The 19,901-nt window shown below is 38.2% G+C and overlaps 1 protein-coding gene across 3 annotated transcripts in view; it reads right to left on the bottom strand.

The window, feature by feature from the left end:
• SLC10A7 (solute carrier family 10 member 7) overlaps positions 1–19,901 on the bottom strand; it is a 285,221-nt gene that overhangs the window by 43,605 nt on the left and 221,715 nt on the right. For all 3 annotated transcript variants that reach the window (XM_027866968.1, XM_027866967.1, XM_027866969.1), the window contains 2 exons: positions 10,364–10,447; positions 500–665 (listed from right to left, as the gene is read on the bottom strand). In XM_027866968.1, coding sequence (XP_027722769.1) covers positions 500–665; positions 10,364–10,447 — 250 coding nt within the window. The remainder of the gene's footprint in view (positions 1–499; positions 666–10,363; positions 10,448–19,901) is intronic.

Raw genomic sequence — 19,901 nt, forward strand, 5'->3', positions numbered from 1 at the left:
CTCCAATTTCCATTTTAAAGCGAGGCTGGGAGAGGTTGTCTTGCCTCAGTCTTAAGTTAGCGACAGTGACAGTAGCTGGTGTACTTAGGTCTTCTGCCTTGTGGCCCAGTACTCTACCCACTCATCACAGTCGGCTGACTCTCCCTATTTCCATGACCCAGCGCTCCGCTTCGGGCTGAACTTTACAAATGCTATTCACCTAGCCCTGGCCTTGGCCACCTTTGATCGCTACAAGATGGTCACTTGGGTTAGAAAGCTGTCTCTGCTTAACCTGCAGATACCATTTAAAAGACAAAGGGCCCCGTGAATGACAAATGGTATGCTTTTATTAGAGAGCAGCTGTTCATTCTGAAGTTATGAACATGCAGTAGTCTGCAGGAATCTTAGCTAACTGAGTTAACATCGCCAGTGAACTCAGATTGAAAAGACTGCCATTTGCTATCCCCCTAAAAACTGAGCTAGGAGGTGGTGCTGATGGGGGAGGGAGTACCAAACTTACTTATGAACAAAATTATGAGAAGGCTGAGGCCATCCATGTCGATATTAGTATTGGAGAAAGTGTCACAGAAGGTCGTGTAGATGATTGTGAGTAGAACACAACTGCTGATCGTCCCAAATGGAGGCTTCTTCCGCTCGAGCCAATCCTTGATGTACCTTCGGACGATCTGAAACAGAGAAACAACAGGTCTGCATCTTTTTTCAGAGGATTTCAGGAGCCAAGCTGGGCATCACAAAGTGAACCTGACAGCAGAAAGACATAAAGGGAAGAGAATAATTTTGATGATGGCCGCAACGGATTTCAAAGCTTCCTTGCCACACAACTCTTCTTCTGGGGAATTTAACATTTGTACTGCGACTTCCACTGGGTGTCCATAATGAGAGTATATTTTCAACTGCATTCAAATCCATCCTTAATCATGCCAAATGTTCTTTGCTAGCTGTCACTGAGACATGCCCATTAAGCCTCCCCAAAGTTTATCTCCTCTGCTGATCCTAATGGATGGATGCAATTATCACTGTCCCCCTTGCCTCAACAGACCATTCCAAGTGCGTCTTTGGGAATCTTAAAAATCTGACATCTTTAGGAATTTCACGACGGCACATAATCTAAAGTGATCCATGAAACATATTAATATTTTAAAAAGCCAGCGATGCACCAGAAGTTTTTAATTAAATTATAACTCATGCTTGAAAAGCAAAAAGTGCATGTGTTGTGGGAGTTTAAATAATTCAAACTCTGAATATCTGGAGTTTTTGTAAATCCAAAGACAAATGCCATTTGCATGCTCTTAGAATACCTGAATTAACACTTGAAAATGAACGAACCTGCCATGACTTCACCATAAGAGAAGTAGAAATCTGAAGTTGTTTAGCAAGAGTCTTGTAAAATGAAAGTTTAATGACAAAAGTCACCTTCATTTTCAGAACTTGCTGTGACACGGAGGATCTGAATAGTAGAGATGAATCTGGCTTTGAGAACCATCTGTTAACTTCTCTTTAAAACTTTCATTTAATGGGGGGTGGGGGTGGGAGAGAGCTGGACTCTTTTAAAGCTATATCCACAGTACTACAGTAGAGACTTGTCACTCAATTATCCTGTGTGACCGGCATCTGAAATGCCACAGCAGGTTGTACTACCATGATCCATTAGCCATGATGAGGTCAGGGAGCCTGCACTGACTTCCGCCATGGGGTTCTCCTGTCTCCTAAATATGGCATCATTAATATGCCTTGAAAAAGAAGACTTAAATTCACAGTAGAATACACTTTACAGAAAACTGCGACTCACAGTATAACCCTCTACCTAATGGAAGTTGGATCATCTTCAAGCTTCTTCAAGAACTAACAGGTGCCTTTCCTGATGGTCAATCAATAAATGGAGCTTTGAAGGAATCTGACCAGATAGCACAGCAGTCAGCTGGCACAATCAACAGAACGTCTGACTTGGAGTCGGGAAGAACTAAGTTCAAATCTTGTCTCAGACACTTGCTAGTTATGTGATCCTGGGCAAAGGCATGTAATCACTTTTAACCTCAGTTTTCTCATGTATATAATTATAGCACCTACCTTGTAAGGTAGATCAAATGAGATAACATATATAAAGTGCTTTGCAAACTTTAAAGTGCTATATAAATACTAGCTATTATTACTATTACTATTATTATTATTTAGCTAGTCATAGGAGTATACACCGAATTAACCAGATGAACAACGGTTCAAGAAAGTCGGGAAATAACCTAGGTTTTGAAATTTAAGGTGCCTGTTAAATTGGCAAAGATGATAAAAAATGAGGACAGTCAATGTTGGAGATGCTGTAGGAAGACAGGCAAACTTATACACCATTGGTAGAAGTATGAATTAGTCAAACCATTCTGTAAGACAATTTGGAATTATACGAGAAACACTGACCTAGATTACTACTGAGGAATATACCCCAAATTGGTCAATGGCAGAAGGAAAGTTCTCATACATCCAGAGTAGTACATTCCATGGTGTTCCCAAACAAGAAATAAAATGAGTGTCCATCAATTAGAGAAAGGCTGAGCAGATTGTAGCATACAAATGTAATAGAATGTCACTGAGTCCTTAAAAACTGAAAAAAAAATGAAGAATTCAGAGAAATTTGGGAGACTAGCATGAACAGACATCTACTATGATAATTGAAGACAACACTGAAGGACAGCTGAACTCAAATTAATTGCAATAACCAATTTCTGTCCCATAAAAACAGCTATTCAAACATGTTTCACTTTTGGTGGAATAATGGGGGACCACAGGAGTAAACTGTTTTGTCAATTTTTTTTTTTTGCCTAACTGGTCATTCGTGTCATTATAACACTGTAATGGAGGGTCCATATGGAAGGTATATATAAAAATAAAAGAGCATTAAAAAAAGGATATCAACTTGAAAATCCAAAATAAAATTGAAGGTGACTTTATAAAATATCTCTTGCTTTTTTTTTTTTAAGAGAAATCACGCTGAAAAACTCAAAAAATCAAATCTTCCCATTTTACTTATGGTATTCATTATATGAAGAATTTTCTAAGACTTTAAATCTAGCTTAACCTCTACTGTTATAGATAAAAGGCATAAAATAATTGTGTTTTTTGTCTCCTTGAGCTTCATTGTGAAGCCTTATGGAGAATATAAACAGTTTCACCAAAAGTGGACTTTCAAATGGCTAGGTTTTTGTTCTTCTGGCGGGTGGTGGTGTAAATATTGATCCTGGACAGTGGAATTGCTTGGCAAAGCAAGAGCCCATGACTTTGGGTCAAAGTCGTGGCTCTCTGGAAGTCTCCTGATGGCGGGGGAATTCACAAAGGTCATTTTTATACTTTGATACACTTTATAAACTTGCATGGGGCAGTATCAAGCAGACAGTTGTCAAACATAAATTCAAAATCAACTTCTCTAGGGAATGAATTAGGTTATTCCATAGATTTGGAGCCTGGAGGAACATTAGAGGTCATCTAGCTCAACCTCCCCCTCTTCCCATTATTACAGATGAACAAATTGAAGTTCAGAGAAATGTGACTTGCTTAAGGTCATACATCCAGTAAGTAGTGATGGAGACTAAGCTTCGACCCACTGTCTGCTTAGCACTTTATACAGGGCATTGTCTAATGTTATCCATTTGATATTCTAGCAGGTTATGCTGAAGGAAATCATTCGACTAACAGAAACCCCTCGATTGCAATATTCTACAGTCTACACGACCCCACTCCTGGAGAAAACAAAAATATAAAATCCCTCTTCTCCAACACTCTTCTAGCCCTACCCCAAAAAAGATGCAAGCAAAGAGGAACAAGGGAAAACTCAGCATTTTATCATTGCCAGGTAGGCACTAGACAACCCACCACTAAGCTGCTCTATAACCACCAATTGTATTTACAAGCATTAAAAATAGCTTTAAACAGCCAAAACTCTATGCCTTCATAACAAACTACCAATGGCCTGATGAGAAGGTAGACAATATGCCATTATAGGAGATGGAAAGGGAAAAGGGGCCCTCTTGTCCCCTGAATCCACTACCTTGCCTTTAAATGTATCCTAGATTCTATAGTCTCCCTGGTACTCAATAAAGACATAGAAAAATGAACTACTGCAAAGGAATATTTCAGATGAGGGCTATGCCAAGTGAAAAAAGCATAACAGGGGAAGGATAAAATGTTTGGAACCTCTCCCTTTGTTCAGGAGTCTCATCTTGGGCATTTTCTCAGCACTGACTAATCAATCAATAAACATTCAATAAATACCTACTAAGCGCCAGGCACTCTGCGAGGTGCTGAATCTATCATATTCTATCTGGACGGGGTCTGCAGCTAAGTTCAATCTGATTTTTTAAAACAAGCATTCGATTCCCAGAAGTGTCTGCTCTTTTCAAAGGACCCAAATTACTTGTTTGTTTATTTAATATTGCAACTAAAAATTCTGCACTGTTGAAACTGGGTGGCAAAGGAGCGTACACATGCCTCTTTCTGAAACTTATCATCTTCAGAGTGTCCTTGAGAGAGTCACTGAAGTGAATCTCAGTGTCCTCATCCACAAAATTAGGGGGCTGGACTAGATGACCTCGAAGGTCTGGCTCTAAATCTATGACCCTATGAAATTCCTGTACTTCTAGGACCGATGAGTCTGACACTTTCAATCCAGGTCCCCATTGCAACAGGAATTATGCCAATTTTACCCAACTTGTGAACTGCCTTGTCCTTTAGGATTTTTTATCAAATCTTAAGGAGGCAAAGATTTTGCTCGAGGCAGTGGATATAGAAGTCCTAGTATTTTCTCTTGAGGAAAAGAAAAACACATCATGCTGAGAAGGGAAAACAACATTCTGGTGTAGGTCAACCTTATCTTTTATCAGGCTTTATGCTCATTCATTTATCCTCAATGAACTAATAAAATTAAAGCATTACAGAATCTTCATTATCTTTTATTTTTTTCCCAGTGAAGAAGGTTGAGAATGGGGTGATGGTAGGAATTCTTATTGCTTTGGTTTAATACTTCAGTTTTCTATTTTAAATTAAGAACTGGGAAGGGTGCAGGTCCTACAAATAGGGAAGCTTAGGTTTGCTACTTTGCATTTTCATGGAGCTGGGTCCTGTCCCAAATATTTACCATCTCTCAGGTCATTAATTGGGTTAAATAACACATCTTGGTAAAGAATTCAGATATCCTAAACTAATTATGGGAAGAGGAAGAGTTGTGATCTTATCATCTTAGCAAACTCCCTCCACCAGGTAATTATAGATCCCAATTTGGTAGCTAAGTCCTAAGAAATTACCTGAAGGACACAGAAGTTGTGACTTGTCTAGGGTGACAGGTTTGAACATAGGTCTTTTTATATTTTTTTTAATAAATTTATTTATTTTTAGTTTTCAACATTCACTTCCATAAGATTTTGAGTTCCAAAATTTCTCACCACCTCTCCCCCTGTCCTACCCCAAGATGGCATGTATGATATAGGTTCAACTTACACATTCATATTAAACCTATTTTCACATTAGTCACTGAACCTAGGTCCTTCTGACTGTAAGCCCAGAACTCTATTCATTATGCTACATTACCTCTAATTCCAGAATCCTTATGAAGAATTATATTCAATTCTTAAGTTTGTCAATTTTTTTATATCACATCCCTGCCTTTTCTTCTTTCTTATCTTTAAAATCTACAATGGGAATTTCTGAATGGGAATGCATGGTGGCAATTTTACTGCTAATCTTTTCCTTTTCAGGAAGAAATGTAATTTTCCCCAAGAACAAAGATCGTTATAATTTTCACTCTGTATCCCTGAAATATCAGACACACAGACCGCAACACTCCAAAGACCAAAATCAGATTAAAATGTAATTGTGAAATATTTAACAAAATAAATAAAAATACAGTAAAGCACAGATAGTGTTAATTTGTGATTTTCTAAGTCAATATGTAGCCCACCCTAACTATTTGAGTCTGACACCCCTGCAGTATCCCATCAAATATACGTATGGGTTCTAATCTGTTCATCATGTTTTGTGACTTAAGCAACACCCAGCTGAAAACCTCTCTGGGACCCATTCTCTGGGTCAATGGCAGAGAACCTAATGAAACCTAGCATCTGTTGAACACTTAAACATTTTACCATTCTATTCTGTCTTACAGAAAGGGCAAAGTCTACTTTTTCTTATTTTGTGTATTCCCAGTCCTTAGTAAACAGTGCCTAGCACACAGCAACCTCCTAACAAATGCTTCCTGATTGATGGATAAAATCTCTGTGATTTTGTTTAGCTGGTGTTGTTTGGGGGTGATTTTGTTTTTGCTACATTTAAAAATTTCTCTTTGTTCTTTGGAAGTTTCCATAGTGATATTTATTTGGGCCATTTTCTTTCTTTCTTTCCTCTTAGGAATCCCCTAGGAGGAAAGATATTAGTCCCAAGTTACAAACAGGAAAACTGAGGTATAGATGGCATAAGTAGATTGTCTTAAGAATTTAGTGGAGGGATAGGAATTAGAACTCATATCTCCTGCCTGCTATCTCAGTTTCTTCTTTTCTTTTCCACTAGACCACCCAGTTTTTCAATGCATTCTACTGAATAATGTAACCAATATTTCCCTCTAACCAGAAACAATATAAGGTAATGGGATAGTTTCCCATTTACACAACCGATATAATTCTAGAGGTTGCAGGAGGGTGCAAACTTAATACCTCCTAATTTAACTTTAGTTAAGGGAGGTCTACTAGGAAAGCAGCAGTGCCAACATTAAACTGGAAAATGAATTGCTAATGGAGAGACCAGAGAATGAATGACTAATAATGCACAGATATACTTTTTTATTATTTATTCATAGAAAACAGTGGGTTTCAAAGTCTGTTGCTTTGAAAAATGCCTGAGCTCGTTGAATATGATGAAAGGTGGGTGAAAATTCTATTTCATTAACATTTAATCATAAATCACTCTTAAATAAAAAGTATAAAATAAAAATTTGTCACAAGCATTTAGATACGGAGAAAAAAAGGTCTGTTGGAAGAGGAAATGAAATACTATAGCAGTGTTCATTGTTTCTGTTTTCTGTGAACTTTGGAAATTCAATTTCAGTCAACAAACATTTTTATTAAGAACTTGCCGTGTGCAAGGTTATTGTGGTAGTCAGTCAGGGGGCATAAAACCCCCAAAAGGAAACAGTGCCTGCCTTCAAGTAGCAAATATTCTTCCAGAGGGAAGGTGGATGTTGGAATATGTTCCCAGATAAGTAAATACAAAGTAATTTTTTTTGGTCGGATAGATCATGAGCTTCCTGTAGAAGGAAGGGGTCTGAGCTAAAACTCATAGAGAGCTTAGGGACTCGAAGATGGAAGAAAGAAAAGAGCTCAGTTAAAGATCACTGACCAAATTTCCAAAAGAAAACCAATCAATAAACATTTATTAAGTGCCTACTCTATGCCAGCTGGGCTTAACAATGGGGATACAAAAACAGGCAAATGATAGACCTTGCCCTCGAGCAGCTTACAGTCTAATGGGGGAGAAGAAAAAAAATGACAATGCAACAAAAACAAAAAATATCCCCCAACAACAACAATAACACAAGAAACAAAATGGGGAATTTTGATTGATTTGATGGATTGAAGAATGGCTGAATAAATAAGGATATATGAATATAACGAATATTTTTGCACCATGAGAAAGGACACATATAAGGAATTCAGAGAAATTTAGAAGACTTGTGTGAATTGAGGTAGAGAAAAATAAGGAGGATGAAGATAACACTCTACTTATGGCCATGATAACATAAATTAAAACCACACTACAAGACATCAGATGGATACAATGACCTTGGAGGCAATTATCTCAACTCTAGATGACTGATAATGACCTTGGGACTAAACGAAGCCTATACCATCAGACATGGGCCATGCATTGGTTTGCTTTACTTCTGTATTACACAGGAGGCTTTGGGTAGGGAAAGTTACTGAGAAGTGAGAATGATGTAAATTAAAGAAAGCATTAAACAATCTCCACAAAAAATACTTTACCTCTTATTATATGGATAGGAAAAAAGTCTCCCAACAGCTTGCTATTGGGAATAATCAACATTTCTACCAATTCAAGAGTCTTACGCTGATTAAACTGTGTAAAAATTTAGCCCCTCTGACCCAATCTTTACTCGTCCATGCATTCTGAAGTATGTGCTTATTTATACCATTGGTATCTGAAATATTCCCTAGGCCTATAAAGAAAAATGTATACCAACTATGAGTTACTATCTATTATTGATTTCTAGTACCAAGAAAATAAATATGGTGCTAAACTGATATTGTCTGCAACACACAAAGTATGGAGCTATGAACTGCCAGCTGTATTTGTTATACCTCCAGAGGACAACATTAATGTACTCTGTATTTGATCTGAGGCTATCACAGACGATGCCATTAAAATCCTCTTCCGAGAAGTCTTATATGGTCTGATTTTCAATCAAGCAGCCACAACTACCCATCTAACTATGCTACAGTTAGGTGCACCTATCATGCTATTTTAAGTGTCAGTTACGCAGTTGTGGCCCCAGGATTATGCTAGGTTCATAATTCCTCCGTCATCATTTCACCGGGGTTACAAGCTATTCTTATAGAACCTTCCTTGTTTTCGTTTCAGTCCTTTCTTCATGTTTAAAATCTAAGAGACAAGTAAGTTATATTTTTCTTTGAGTAACAAATCAAATTTAACTCCTGCTCTGCATTAGGAAAGAAAACATTCATTTTCATGGATGTTCCCAGTCTGTAGAATGAAATTCAAAGAAGGGATTCAGCAATATTCCACTCTGAACTCAATATCTAACATTTCTCCATGAGAAAAAACAAAAGTTAAAACAAATTAACGTACTGTGGATCACTCATAAGAAGTTAAGCAGGGAAGATTTTTTTTCTATTATTTTAAGTGAAGGTAGAAAAGGAACTCTAAACTTCCTAAACCTATCAGGAGAAAATCACAGAATTAAAAGAAATAGTATTTTCAATTGAGTTGTGGTACAACATAGGAGACTGAGGACTGGCAGTGGAGTTGGGAAGACATGACTCAAGTCTTGCCTTTGGCACATTATAGCTATATGATTCTGTGGAGACCGTTGAACCCTTGTGAGTTTTAGCAATTTCCTAAGACTTATGTCCTAAATGGATTGGGCCAATGGATAATGGATAAATGGACTGGGATCTGCCTGGGTGGAAGAAGTCTCTACGTGCAGGAAATCACATCTCCCTGATGTATTCCTGCATTATTATCAGCGCAGCTCGGTGGATAGAGAGCCTACAATGAAAACAAGACAACCTGGATCCAAGTTCTATTACTAACACACATTGGCTGCGTGACCTGGGCAAATCACGCATCTGCTAAGTGCTGCAGACAACTAAGACCACAAGTTGCAGGGAAGGTGCTAACCTGTACCAGGGGAGTTTCCTCATTCAGAATTTCCTCATACCAAAGAAATCACAGGCCCACAGGCCCAGTTCCTATCAAGATCCATAAGTAATCATAAACTTCCAGAAAAGTACATAAAGGTGAAAGTAAAATGACAGAGAATTGGTTCTAACAATGTACGCACCATCATTAAGACTGACCTTTGGGTCCAATATCCAGGTCTTCCTAGGAATTGATTTTGTGGATATTATTTCCTAAACAGCACTGTATGCTAGTTGTTTCCCATTTGTTTTCAAGCAAGCTACAGAGAGGCTAGAATAAACTCAACATTCAGTAGTCCATACATATCATAGGATGGCTCTACCATCACTCATGTGTACAAGAATGATTTTCCCTCCCTTTGTCCAGACCTTTGCTTTCAACTTTCTGACTTTGGGCAAGACGCTTAATTTCCATCAACCTCAGTTTTCCCACCCACAAAATGAGTGTGATGAACTAGATGGCTTCTATGATCCTGTGATCTGTGTGGGGAGTCCCCAACTTGGGAACGCCCCATACTAATATAAACAGGCAACTTGTCTGTAGCTTCTGGTTTTAGAGAACAGCCTGGCGGCACCGCAAGTGACTTGCCCAGGATAACAGAACTAGTAGATGTCAGGGGTAGACTTTCCTGACTACAGTGTAGGTCCCCTCTCCACTATATTGTACTGCCTTTCATTGTAAAAGTGATAGAAATAGATAAAGGGCAAGGATAATGTGATGACTAAAGATTCAAGAAGTAACTACTACTAGGTTCTGAGACTTTTCTCACTCTTGAAATTCCATTTCAAGGATCAAATGTGATAATATTTGTAAAAAGTGCTTACCACAGTGCCTGGAACATAGTAGGCACTATGTATATACACACTTACTCCTCTCCCTTCCCGTTTATTCATCTCTCTTGCCAGAAGGCTGGGTATAGGAGGGTGGAACTCACCTGGCCAATAATGAGAGGGACAACAACAGTCACAGAGAGCTGGGAAAATATCGAGGTAAAAGGCACAGAAGACGATGATCCCAGCTGTAAAAAAAAAAAAAAAGAGGGAGAAGGAATTCAGGAATCAGTTTGTAATGAGCTTGTCAGACCAAAAATCATTTTTATTTCTGAAATAATGCAGTAAGAATCAAATTCACACCCATAAAGGGACACATATATAATAGCTGCATACAAACACAGAGAAAGTTATGTTACTTTCAATTTTCTAAATTCAATGCAAAGCACTCGGTCTACCAGCTGTTAAACCAGATGTTTGGGCAACAAAAATTCAGTAACTTGTTCAAATGGCGGATTCTGAATAATCTCTTCAAGTCTTTATTGAAAACACCACAAACAGCAAAAACTTATGTTACTTCAAACACTTGGTGTACTTCTTGGAGCTAATATTTTAATGTTTCAATTTGGATTGATCAAGACATCAACAAATATTTGTTAAGCACCTACTATGTGCCAGGCATGGAAAAAAAAAAGATGCAAAAGAAAATTCTTGATCTCAAGAAGCTTATAAACTAATGGGGTGACAATATTAAAATAGATTTCATCTCACTGCTCTAGGCACGATTTCCACCCATGCTGACCACAATCCCTTATTGTGTGACTCCTGTCCATATTCTCCCACAGATCTCTTACACAGAAGGCCATCAGAGGTGCCCAACCACTTCCAATCTCTTTATCGCCTTGGGCTTTCACTAAACCTTCACGTACCTCCAGTTTCTGGAGTTTGCTCTAAGAATTACACTTGGCTTGTCTTTCACTGGATCATTGTCATTGACTTTTTCCAGCTCAAAATGAAAAAGGTTTCAAAGTCAAACCTCACTTAGTTTTGGCCAAGAGGGATTATTCCTTCAAATGTCTCATTCAAATTTTTCAGATGCACTGAAACACTCTCCTCTCTTTCCTCACTGCCCACCCTTCCCTCTCCAAAACACAAAATTTTTCAGGCATACTACCACCATTGAAAGATTTCAATAGAATCACATAATCACTTAGCTTGTTCTGTTTCTTAAGCCCCTTAGATGTTGGGAGCCTCTGCTCTAGGACTCTTAACATTATGTGAATCTTAGTACAACATTCAGGCTGTTCATCTGCTTTATATCCTCTGGTTTTACAATGTGATCTTGTTATTTTTTTTCCCCACTGAAATTACAGGATTGTAGAATTAGAGCTGGAAGGGGCCTTAGGTGATCCAAATCAAACACCTAATTTTACAGATGAAGAAAATGAAGCCAAGAGAAGTTAAGTGCCTTGCCTATGTTCAAAGAGATGAAACTGAGTTACAACTTGAACTCAGGTCCTCTCATTACAAATCTGGCTCTCTTCATTTCCTGGGTATCTGTGATGCTACTTCTTGTGTGCATAATATTGCTGGCAACTTATTGTAGCTCATTTATACCCACTAAGTGTCCCTTTAGTGCCCTTTGATCAAGTCGACTGCTATTTTAATTTTTTATGGATTTTGGTGTTCCATGATTGGCAGCCAAGCAGCATTACTGAAAGAATAGGGGTGTTAAAAAATATGAGTTTATGTGTCCCAGAGAAGACTAGCATTATTGAAAGCAATGAACAATTTCCCAAATGTAATCCAACCTGCTCTCTTCCTCCCATTCAGTTCTAGGCCAGAGTCCCTGATTTGTTTTGTGCAAGCGCATAAAAAATGATTCAATATGCATGGAACCACGGAGATGAAGTGACTTTGGAGATGGCTTAGTGTGACCTTTTCATTTTATCTTGGAAGAAAGTGAGATTCAGAAAGTTCAGATAATTACCCAGTTGACATCAACACAGAACTTTAAGATTTGCACTGTTTTACATACATTATCTTGTCCTGATTCTCCCAACAACCCTATGAGGTAAGAGCTATTATTATCCCCAAATGACAGAATGAGGAAATTGAGCCACAGAAAGGTTCAGCCAACTGTCCGGGCTTGCACAGATAATATAACCATCCCAAGTAAGCTTTGATCCAAGGTCCTATTGAATAGAAGCCTAGTACACTATCCGTCCTGACACAGTCCTTCCACCAGAACCATGATTAGAACCTGTGTCCTCTGATTCCCAATCTTCTTGCCACTCCCAGGCCTTACCTTAAGAATTCAATCCTCTCATTTTGTTTGTTTGCTTGTTTAAGTGAGCTGGTTAAGTGACTTGCCCAGGGTCACACAGCTAGTGTCAGGTATCTGCAATCCTTCCATTTTGCCTGGGGGGTTCTGAGACTGCTTACTTTCTTTTTTGAAAATTGATTTTTATATACACTTTTTGGTTTTTAATATAGCTTAGATTTTCCCCCTTCCCACTCCCAGAGAGTCATCCCTAGTAAAAATTAATAAAAAAGAAAAAGATGAAAAGAAAAATATTCAGCAATACTGACTGAAGCATAAAAAAAAAATCTGATACAAATGGCAAAGTTCTACACCTGTGGGCCTGAACCTCTGCAAAGTTGCAGGAGGAGGTGTCTTCTCACCTTTCTTGTCTTGTTTGAATGTTTTATGGCAGTTGTCCTTTCCACTCGTGTTGCTATAGTCATTTTGTATTACCCTTTTGCTGGCTCTGCTTACCTCACTTTGTATCAGTTGTAAGTCTTCCCATCCTTCTCTGTATTCATCAAGAGAGCTTACTTTCTCTATGGCCTGGCCAGGCCCACTTATGGCTGCCACAAAGCTCAATGAATGAGTAATATTTTGCTTCTGGCTTGTCTTTAGCATCGTTCTTAAGGATCTGTAGATGTAAACTTGGGATGAAGGATAATTCAGACATCAGGGCTAGGATGGGTTCTTGTGACTTGTGACCTTCTCTCCCTTTCACAGAGAGATCCCCATGAGATTTTTTTTAAGGCAATTGGGGTTAAGTGACTTGCTCAGGGTCACACAGTTATAGTAAGTGTCAAGTGTTTGGTCTGAGGTTGAATTTGAACTCGGGTCCTCCTGACTTCAGGGCCAGTGCTCTATCCACTGCGCCACCTAGGTGTCCCTCCCATGAGATTATTCATAGAACAAGGATTAAGATGTACTAGAAAGCACTTTGTTGCATTTGGAGTACAGGCACTGATGAATTCCGTAAGGGCCCTGGGGAAAGCTGGGTGGTACCACAGAGAGAGCACTAGACTTGGATTGGGGAAAAACTGAGTTCAAATCCTGCCTCAGACCTTTACTGGCTGTTATGATCCTAGGCAAGTCACTTAACCTCCATCAAGTATGATCTGGAAAATGGGGACAATAATAATACCTACTCAAAGTGTTGCTGTGAAGATCAAATGAGTTAACTTGTGTAAAGTTTTACAAACTTTAAAGTGCTATGTAAATGCTAGCCTTTATTTGTTATTATTATTTTTGTTACGTCAAGTTCATAGGTTGACTGCTCCCTACATTGACCTTACCAAGACTGTGACTCCTCTAGCAGGATCTGTATTTCCTGAGTCAGCCAAGCCTCCCTAATTTTAGGGCAGCCAGATGCCATCTGATGTCAACCAAGCAAGTGTTATAACGCTGATCCCTACATGAAACCATTCTCAGAGTGGAGACATCCAGGTTTTGTGGTCTCATAATCCTAGAGGCAGCGTGATGTCGCATTTAGAGAGCTGAATGTGGGGCCGGGAGACCTGGATTTAAATTGCATGCTCAGCAATTCTGTAAAAGTGAGGAAGTCATTAACTTTGTAGAGTTTCAGTTTCCTAATCTGGGAAACAGGAATACCTACTATGCATAAGGGAAAGCGTTAGGCATTGAAAAGACAAGTATTAACATACACTACCTACTTCACAGGGTTGTAAGAATGTTTTACACACCCTAAGACTACGAAAATGAACTATGATTATGATAATAATTATTATTACTATTGTTGTTATTAATCACAAAAAGAATTGATAATTAGAGATGACAGGAAAATATATATTCCTATGTGGGAAGAAGAGAAAATGTCTTCTGGGGTCAAATCCCACCTCTGATGATTATTACTTGTGTAACCTGTGGAAAGCCACTCCCAAGGCCTCAGTTTCATGAACTATAAAATGGGAGGGGGGCTGACCTTTCCAGGTCTAGATCTGGGATCCTGCAAGTATGTATGTGGATTACTGCCTGAATTACTTAAGTTACTGAAGAATGATAGCTAAATGTTACCAAAAAGTAAAGCCAGTGATCACGGGATGATCTGTCATACATGTTAGCTGTTGACTATTTTCCTTTCTTAACAATGTGATTTCATCTTGGGTGTCTCTGGGTCTACGATTACTGAGGCTGCTGTCTCAAGGACATCATGTTCACTGTTCTCTTGTCAAGATAAGGCAAGATAAGGGGTACATCTGAGATCGCTTGCCTTGCATTTCTCTCATCCTTCTTCAATTTGCCCCAAAAGGCAAATCTTTCCTTTTTAAGACCAAGCCAGGGCCCAATACAGAACTCATGTTATAGTGGTTTCTCTCTCCTTCACTAGTATTCTTAAGTAGTGTACATCAATATATTTGCATCTTAATTTTCTTCTTCATTCATTTTTGGATTACTTCTTGCCTAAACTATTATTGCAGCTTCAACAACAAAAATAATCCCAATAAAAATGTTTACTGGTTAGGATGGACAGCTTTGATCGAAAAAGATCTCACCCTCCACTCCACTCCGTCCCTTTCTCCTAAATGCACTCTCCCATTATCCCTAACTATAGAAAATTAACGCTCTCTTTGTGTAAATTTGCTAATTCTTTTTTTACAGTGTCTTTTATTTTTAAAAGCTCTTTGGTTCTTCAGTCTTTTAGAGATTTCTTTTCCTTAATTGACTCTGCTTAATTATGCCCTCCAATAATCAACTGGCCAAAGGAGAATAGAAAGCTTATGGTGGATGTGAGGAGGTTGAAACATATCACCAGTGGAGATATTATTGGAAAAATGGAGGCTCGTCATGGGGTAAGAGTGAAGGCTAACCAATGGATGGTTTGTGATCAGCACCACTGAAGAGACCACTCAGACACCAATGAGATTGCAGATCCATTGAAATAGTAAGGCAACTCTTTTGTCATAACTGGTATCCACCTACTCCTTCCTGATACTTGGGAATTCCCTCTCCAATCTTTCTTTCTTTGTTTAGAACTAAATTTTTGTGTCTTATTTTCACTTTAATTTGGAAAGATCCTTTTCTTCCTCACTCCAAATGCATGAAAACACTAATCCTAGCTTTCTTTGAGGTTCAGCTCAGATGCTACCTTCCACAACTGTTGTTCAGTCATGTCTGACTCTTCATGACCCCATTTGGGGTTTTCTTGGCAAAGATACTGGAGTGGTTTGCCCTTTCCTTCTCCAGTTCATTTTGCAGATGAGGAAACTGAGGCAAATAGGGTTAAAAGCTCGGTGCTCTACCCACTGTGCCACCTGGCTACCCACCTTCTATAACACGGTGTTTTAATGATTTTATGTGTCACAGGACCCTTGGGCAGTAAGCCTGGTGAAGTTTCTGAACTCAGTTTAATGTGTTTAAATGCCTAAAACACATAGGATTATGATAGAAACCAATTATAGTGAAATATAGTTATCAAAATATAGAAGAAAAAAATAACACGTTCATGGAACCCAGGCTAAGAGTCCCTATTTTAAAGGAAGTCTTAATTGATTCTGCCAGCTGTTAGTACTGTCCCTCCTCACATTCTTTTTCATTTACTTCTCTGTACATTCTGTCTTCCTTCTTTCCCCAGGAGAAAGTCAATTCCTTAGGGGCAGGTTCTGTTTCATTTTTGTCTCTGACTTCCCAGTGCCGAGAACAGACCCTTATACAAGAGTACTCAACAAATTGAAGTGAATCTCTAATTATTATTTTTTTTTCTGATCTGCTGAAACTATAATTATCAAAATGTTTGTGCTGTTTTATATCATCCTGTCTTCCAATCTCCAAGAATTGCCACGGATTTATGTTCTGCCTAAAATTGGACCTGAATTCATTTAATATCAGCAGCAATGCTGACAACTGGCTGACAATTTAGGCAGTCAAAATTGCAGCTTAAGCCTTTTCCTCTATGACTAATATAGGATTTAAGCAATGAAGAGTGTCAAGGAGAAAAACGGAGCCTGCTAGAAAACAACCACCACAACAAAATGACCTTTAGGTGTCTCTCCGTGGGCAAGAACCAAAGGACTGAATGTTAGTAAGTATGCCTCTCAGCAGTGATGGCGCCCTGGAAGGTGTACTGGCAGTCAGAGGATCTGGCTTTTAACCACTGCTCTGACACTTATTACCTGTGTTGGGCAAGCAAGCTGCTTTTTCTCCTTGGGCCTCAGTTTCCTTATCTGAAAAGAGAGGGTTGGCCTAGATAATAGTTTAAAAAAAAATTAGTCCCTTCTCCTCCAATTTAGAAAATAAAAGGAACAAATCCGAGAAATAAAATTCTCAATACATAGCTACATAGCATAGTCTGGCAAAAACAAATTCCAATGTTGGCTACGTCTAAAAATATCTCCTTCTACATTTTAAGTTTACTACCTGTCTTCAGGTGAGTTTTATCTTCATGCTTTTGGACTCATGATTTATTGTTATGTGAACTAGAGTTCTTAAATTCTTTCAAAGTTGTTTTTTTCTATAATGCTTTTAATCATTGTATAAATGGTTCTAGTTCACTTTACTTTCTAATAGTTCATAAAAATCTTTGCAGTTTCCTCTGAAACGGTCTATTTCATAATTTCTTATAGTCCAATAATACTCCATTACATTCATATACCATATATAGCCTCTTCCAAATAGAAGGAAATGCCTTCTGCCTTTAATTTTTAGCTATTACAAAAAGAGTTGCTATAAATATTTTTGTACATATAGAACTCTTTTTCACATGTACAATTTCTTTGGCAGTATAGACCTAGTAGTGATATTGCCAGGAAAAGTGATATGCATATTTTAGTAACTTTTTGGGCACAGTTCCAAATTGCTTCCAGAATGGCTAGACCAATTCACAGCTCCACCAACAATGCATGAATGTGCCTGTTTCCTCACAACCTCTCCTATATTTGTTATCTCTGCTAGTCTGGTAGGCATGAGGTGGAACCTTGAAGTTGCTTTAATCTGTATTTCTCTAAATTATTAGTGATTTAGAGCATCTTTTAATATGGTTACTGAAAACTTTGATTTCTTCCTTTGAAAATTGCCTCTTCAGACCCATTAGTCTTGATCAAGATGATCTTTAAGACACCTGTTACTTTTAAACCCTATACTCTTAATATGTCACCTTAAAAAATATAAAATATATATTCTATAGAAAAACAACAAAACTGAGACATTTTAAAAAAACATTTTGAAGAACATCAAGAGCAAAAGGATTAATCAACAAGCATATATTAAGAACTTAGTTTACTATATACTATGCTATATGTATTATATACATATATAGTACATGCTATACTATATATACCATATATATACTATATGCTATACTATATATACTATACTATATACAATCAATCAATAAATCAATAAACACTTATTGAGCACCTACTAGAATGGTGCCCGTCACTGTGCTAAGTGCTCAGGATACAAAAAGAGGAAAGAGATAATTCCTGCCCTCAATGTTCTGACAATCTGATGGACACCATTAAGTACAGAGGCTGCTATAAAGAAAGAGCAAAGACAAGTCTAGCTTGCACATCTTACTAAGCTCTCTATCCAGAAAATAATGAACAGAGTGCTAGAGTCAGGAAGCCCTGGGTTCCAATTCAACTTCTGATATCCGCTAGCTGTCTGGCCTTGGGCAAATCTTTAGCCAACTGAGCTTCACTTTCCTCATTTGCAAAATGGGGTAATAATCTACCTTATAGAACTGTAATGTCACATACTTCAAAAAGGCATAAAATGTCAGTTTATTATTATTATTATTGTTATTGTTAATGAGATGTCCAGTTTTAGGACTGAGGCAATATATTAGCTCAGTACAACAATTCACAGGCCAAGAACAGAGATCCAAAACCTATTTATTGTGGGATTCTGTGTTATTAATCAGATCTGTTTGTTCCTCAATTTTGGCCTCAGGAAATGTCTATGAGGAATCAACTTCAGAGCAATTTATAAATAGGAAGTGATAAAAACTGGTCTTGTCAAAAAAGTATCCTCATCATGCTGAAAGTTAAAAAAAACCCCATTTTTGAACATGTATCAAAAACAAGATTGTCAAGAAAATCAGGTAGTCTCCTTATTTTCTTAAATCATTCCTAATTGTCCCCCCAACTAATTCTGATGCATTTCTTAGAAAGGGAGCCAGAAGAGGGAGATCTAGACAGGAAGAAAATAATAACAATAGCTAACCTTTAAAAAACACTTTAAGGTTAAATGTCTGCCTTAAAAAAAGTCATATACTTTATTACTTTATATGATCCTCATAACAACCCTCTGAGGCAAGATCACGCCCATTTTATCAAAGAAGAAACAGAGGGAGGATGGGCTATGGATGGAAGAAAAGATGTAGATAAAACAGCAGAGGAGAAAGGGACCCGAGTCTGGTCCCATCAGACTGGGGCTACCTTTTGTCTGTCTTTGAATCTCCAGTGCTTAGCACAAAGCCTGGTCCATAACAAGTATTTAATACATGCTGATTGCTTGTTCTTTCTTTATAGCTCCAGTATTTAGCACAACACCTAGCACATAGTAGGAGCTTAATATGGATTCTCTTTCCTTGAATCCTCAGTGCTTAGCATAATGCCTGGCATACATAGGTGCTTAATAAATGTTGATTGTCCTTTTTTGTATCTGCAGTACTCAGCACAATGCCTGGCACATAGTAGATACTTAATAAATGTTTACTGATTGACAGATCCAAACTCTTCATTTTATAATCAAAATCCAGAAGGGTTAGGCAATTTGCTCAAAGGTAACTGAGGCCTCCATTCTCTTTCTTCCACAAAATTCCTTCCCTCTCCTACCCTGTTCAGTGTCACTGCTGGAAGCTTTCAGTGGTAGCAAGAAACAGAGTAGGTGGCCATTAACCAGGGAATGGGTGAACAAATCCTAGTGCATGAATGTAATAGAAAATTACTGGGACCATAGGAACTTATGAATTTGAGGAACTAAGGAAATGATGGAGAGATTTGTATGAAGTGATGCAGAAAATACAAGCAGAGCCAGGAGAACAAGAGTCACGGCATGATTACAGTAATGCAAACAAAAAGGAGGACAATGGGAATCATAGTGAACTGTGAGCTGAGTAAGTATTTATCAAGTAATTGCCTTGGACGGGCACTCCCAGGTGCTGGAGATCCCCAGACAAAGAAGGCCAGCTTTGGAAATGGGAAAGACCATAGTGTCAGACACATGCTGATGCAGTCACTTCATCTCTCAGGGCACCAAGCAACCTGCTAAGACTCTTAAGTCACAGACTAGTTACCAATCTGCCTTGGATAAAAGGGAGTTTACACATTAGGAGTTTTCTACAGGCAATCAGAGGGCTGAACAAAAAGGGAAAGCTAATGGCTAGATTTTTTTTTGTTTTAACATAGTGTGTCTTCAAAGTGCAGGGTCAGCAGAATTAG

This window comes from Vombatus ursinus, unplaced genomic scaffold (assembly GCF_900497805.2).
Source record: "Vombatus ursinus unplaced genomic scaffold, bare-nosed wombat genome assembly UNPS02014784.1, whole genome shotgun sequence".
Lineage (NCBI taxonomy): Eukaryota > Metazoa > Chordata > Mammalia > Diprotodontia > Vombatidae > Vombatus > Vombatus ursinus.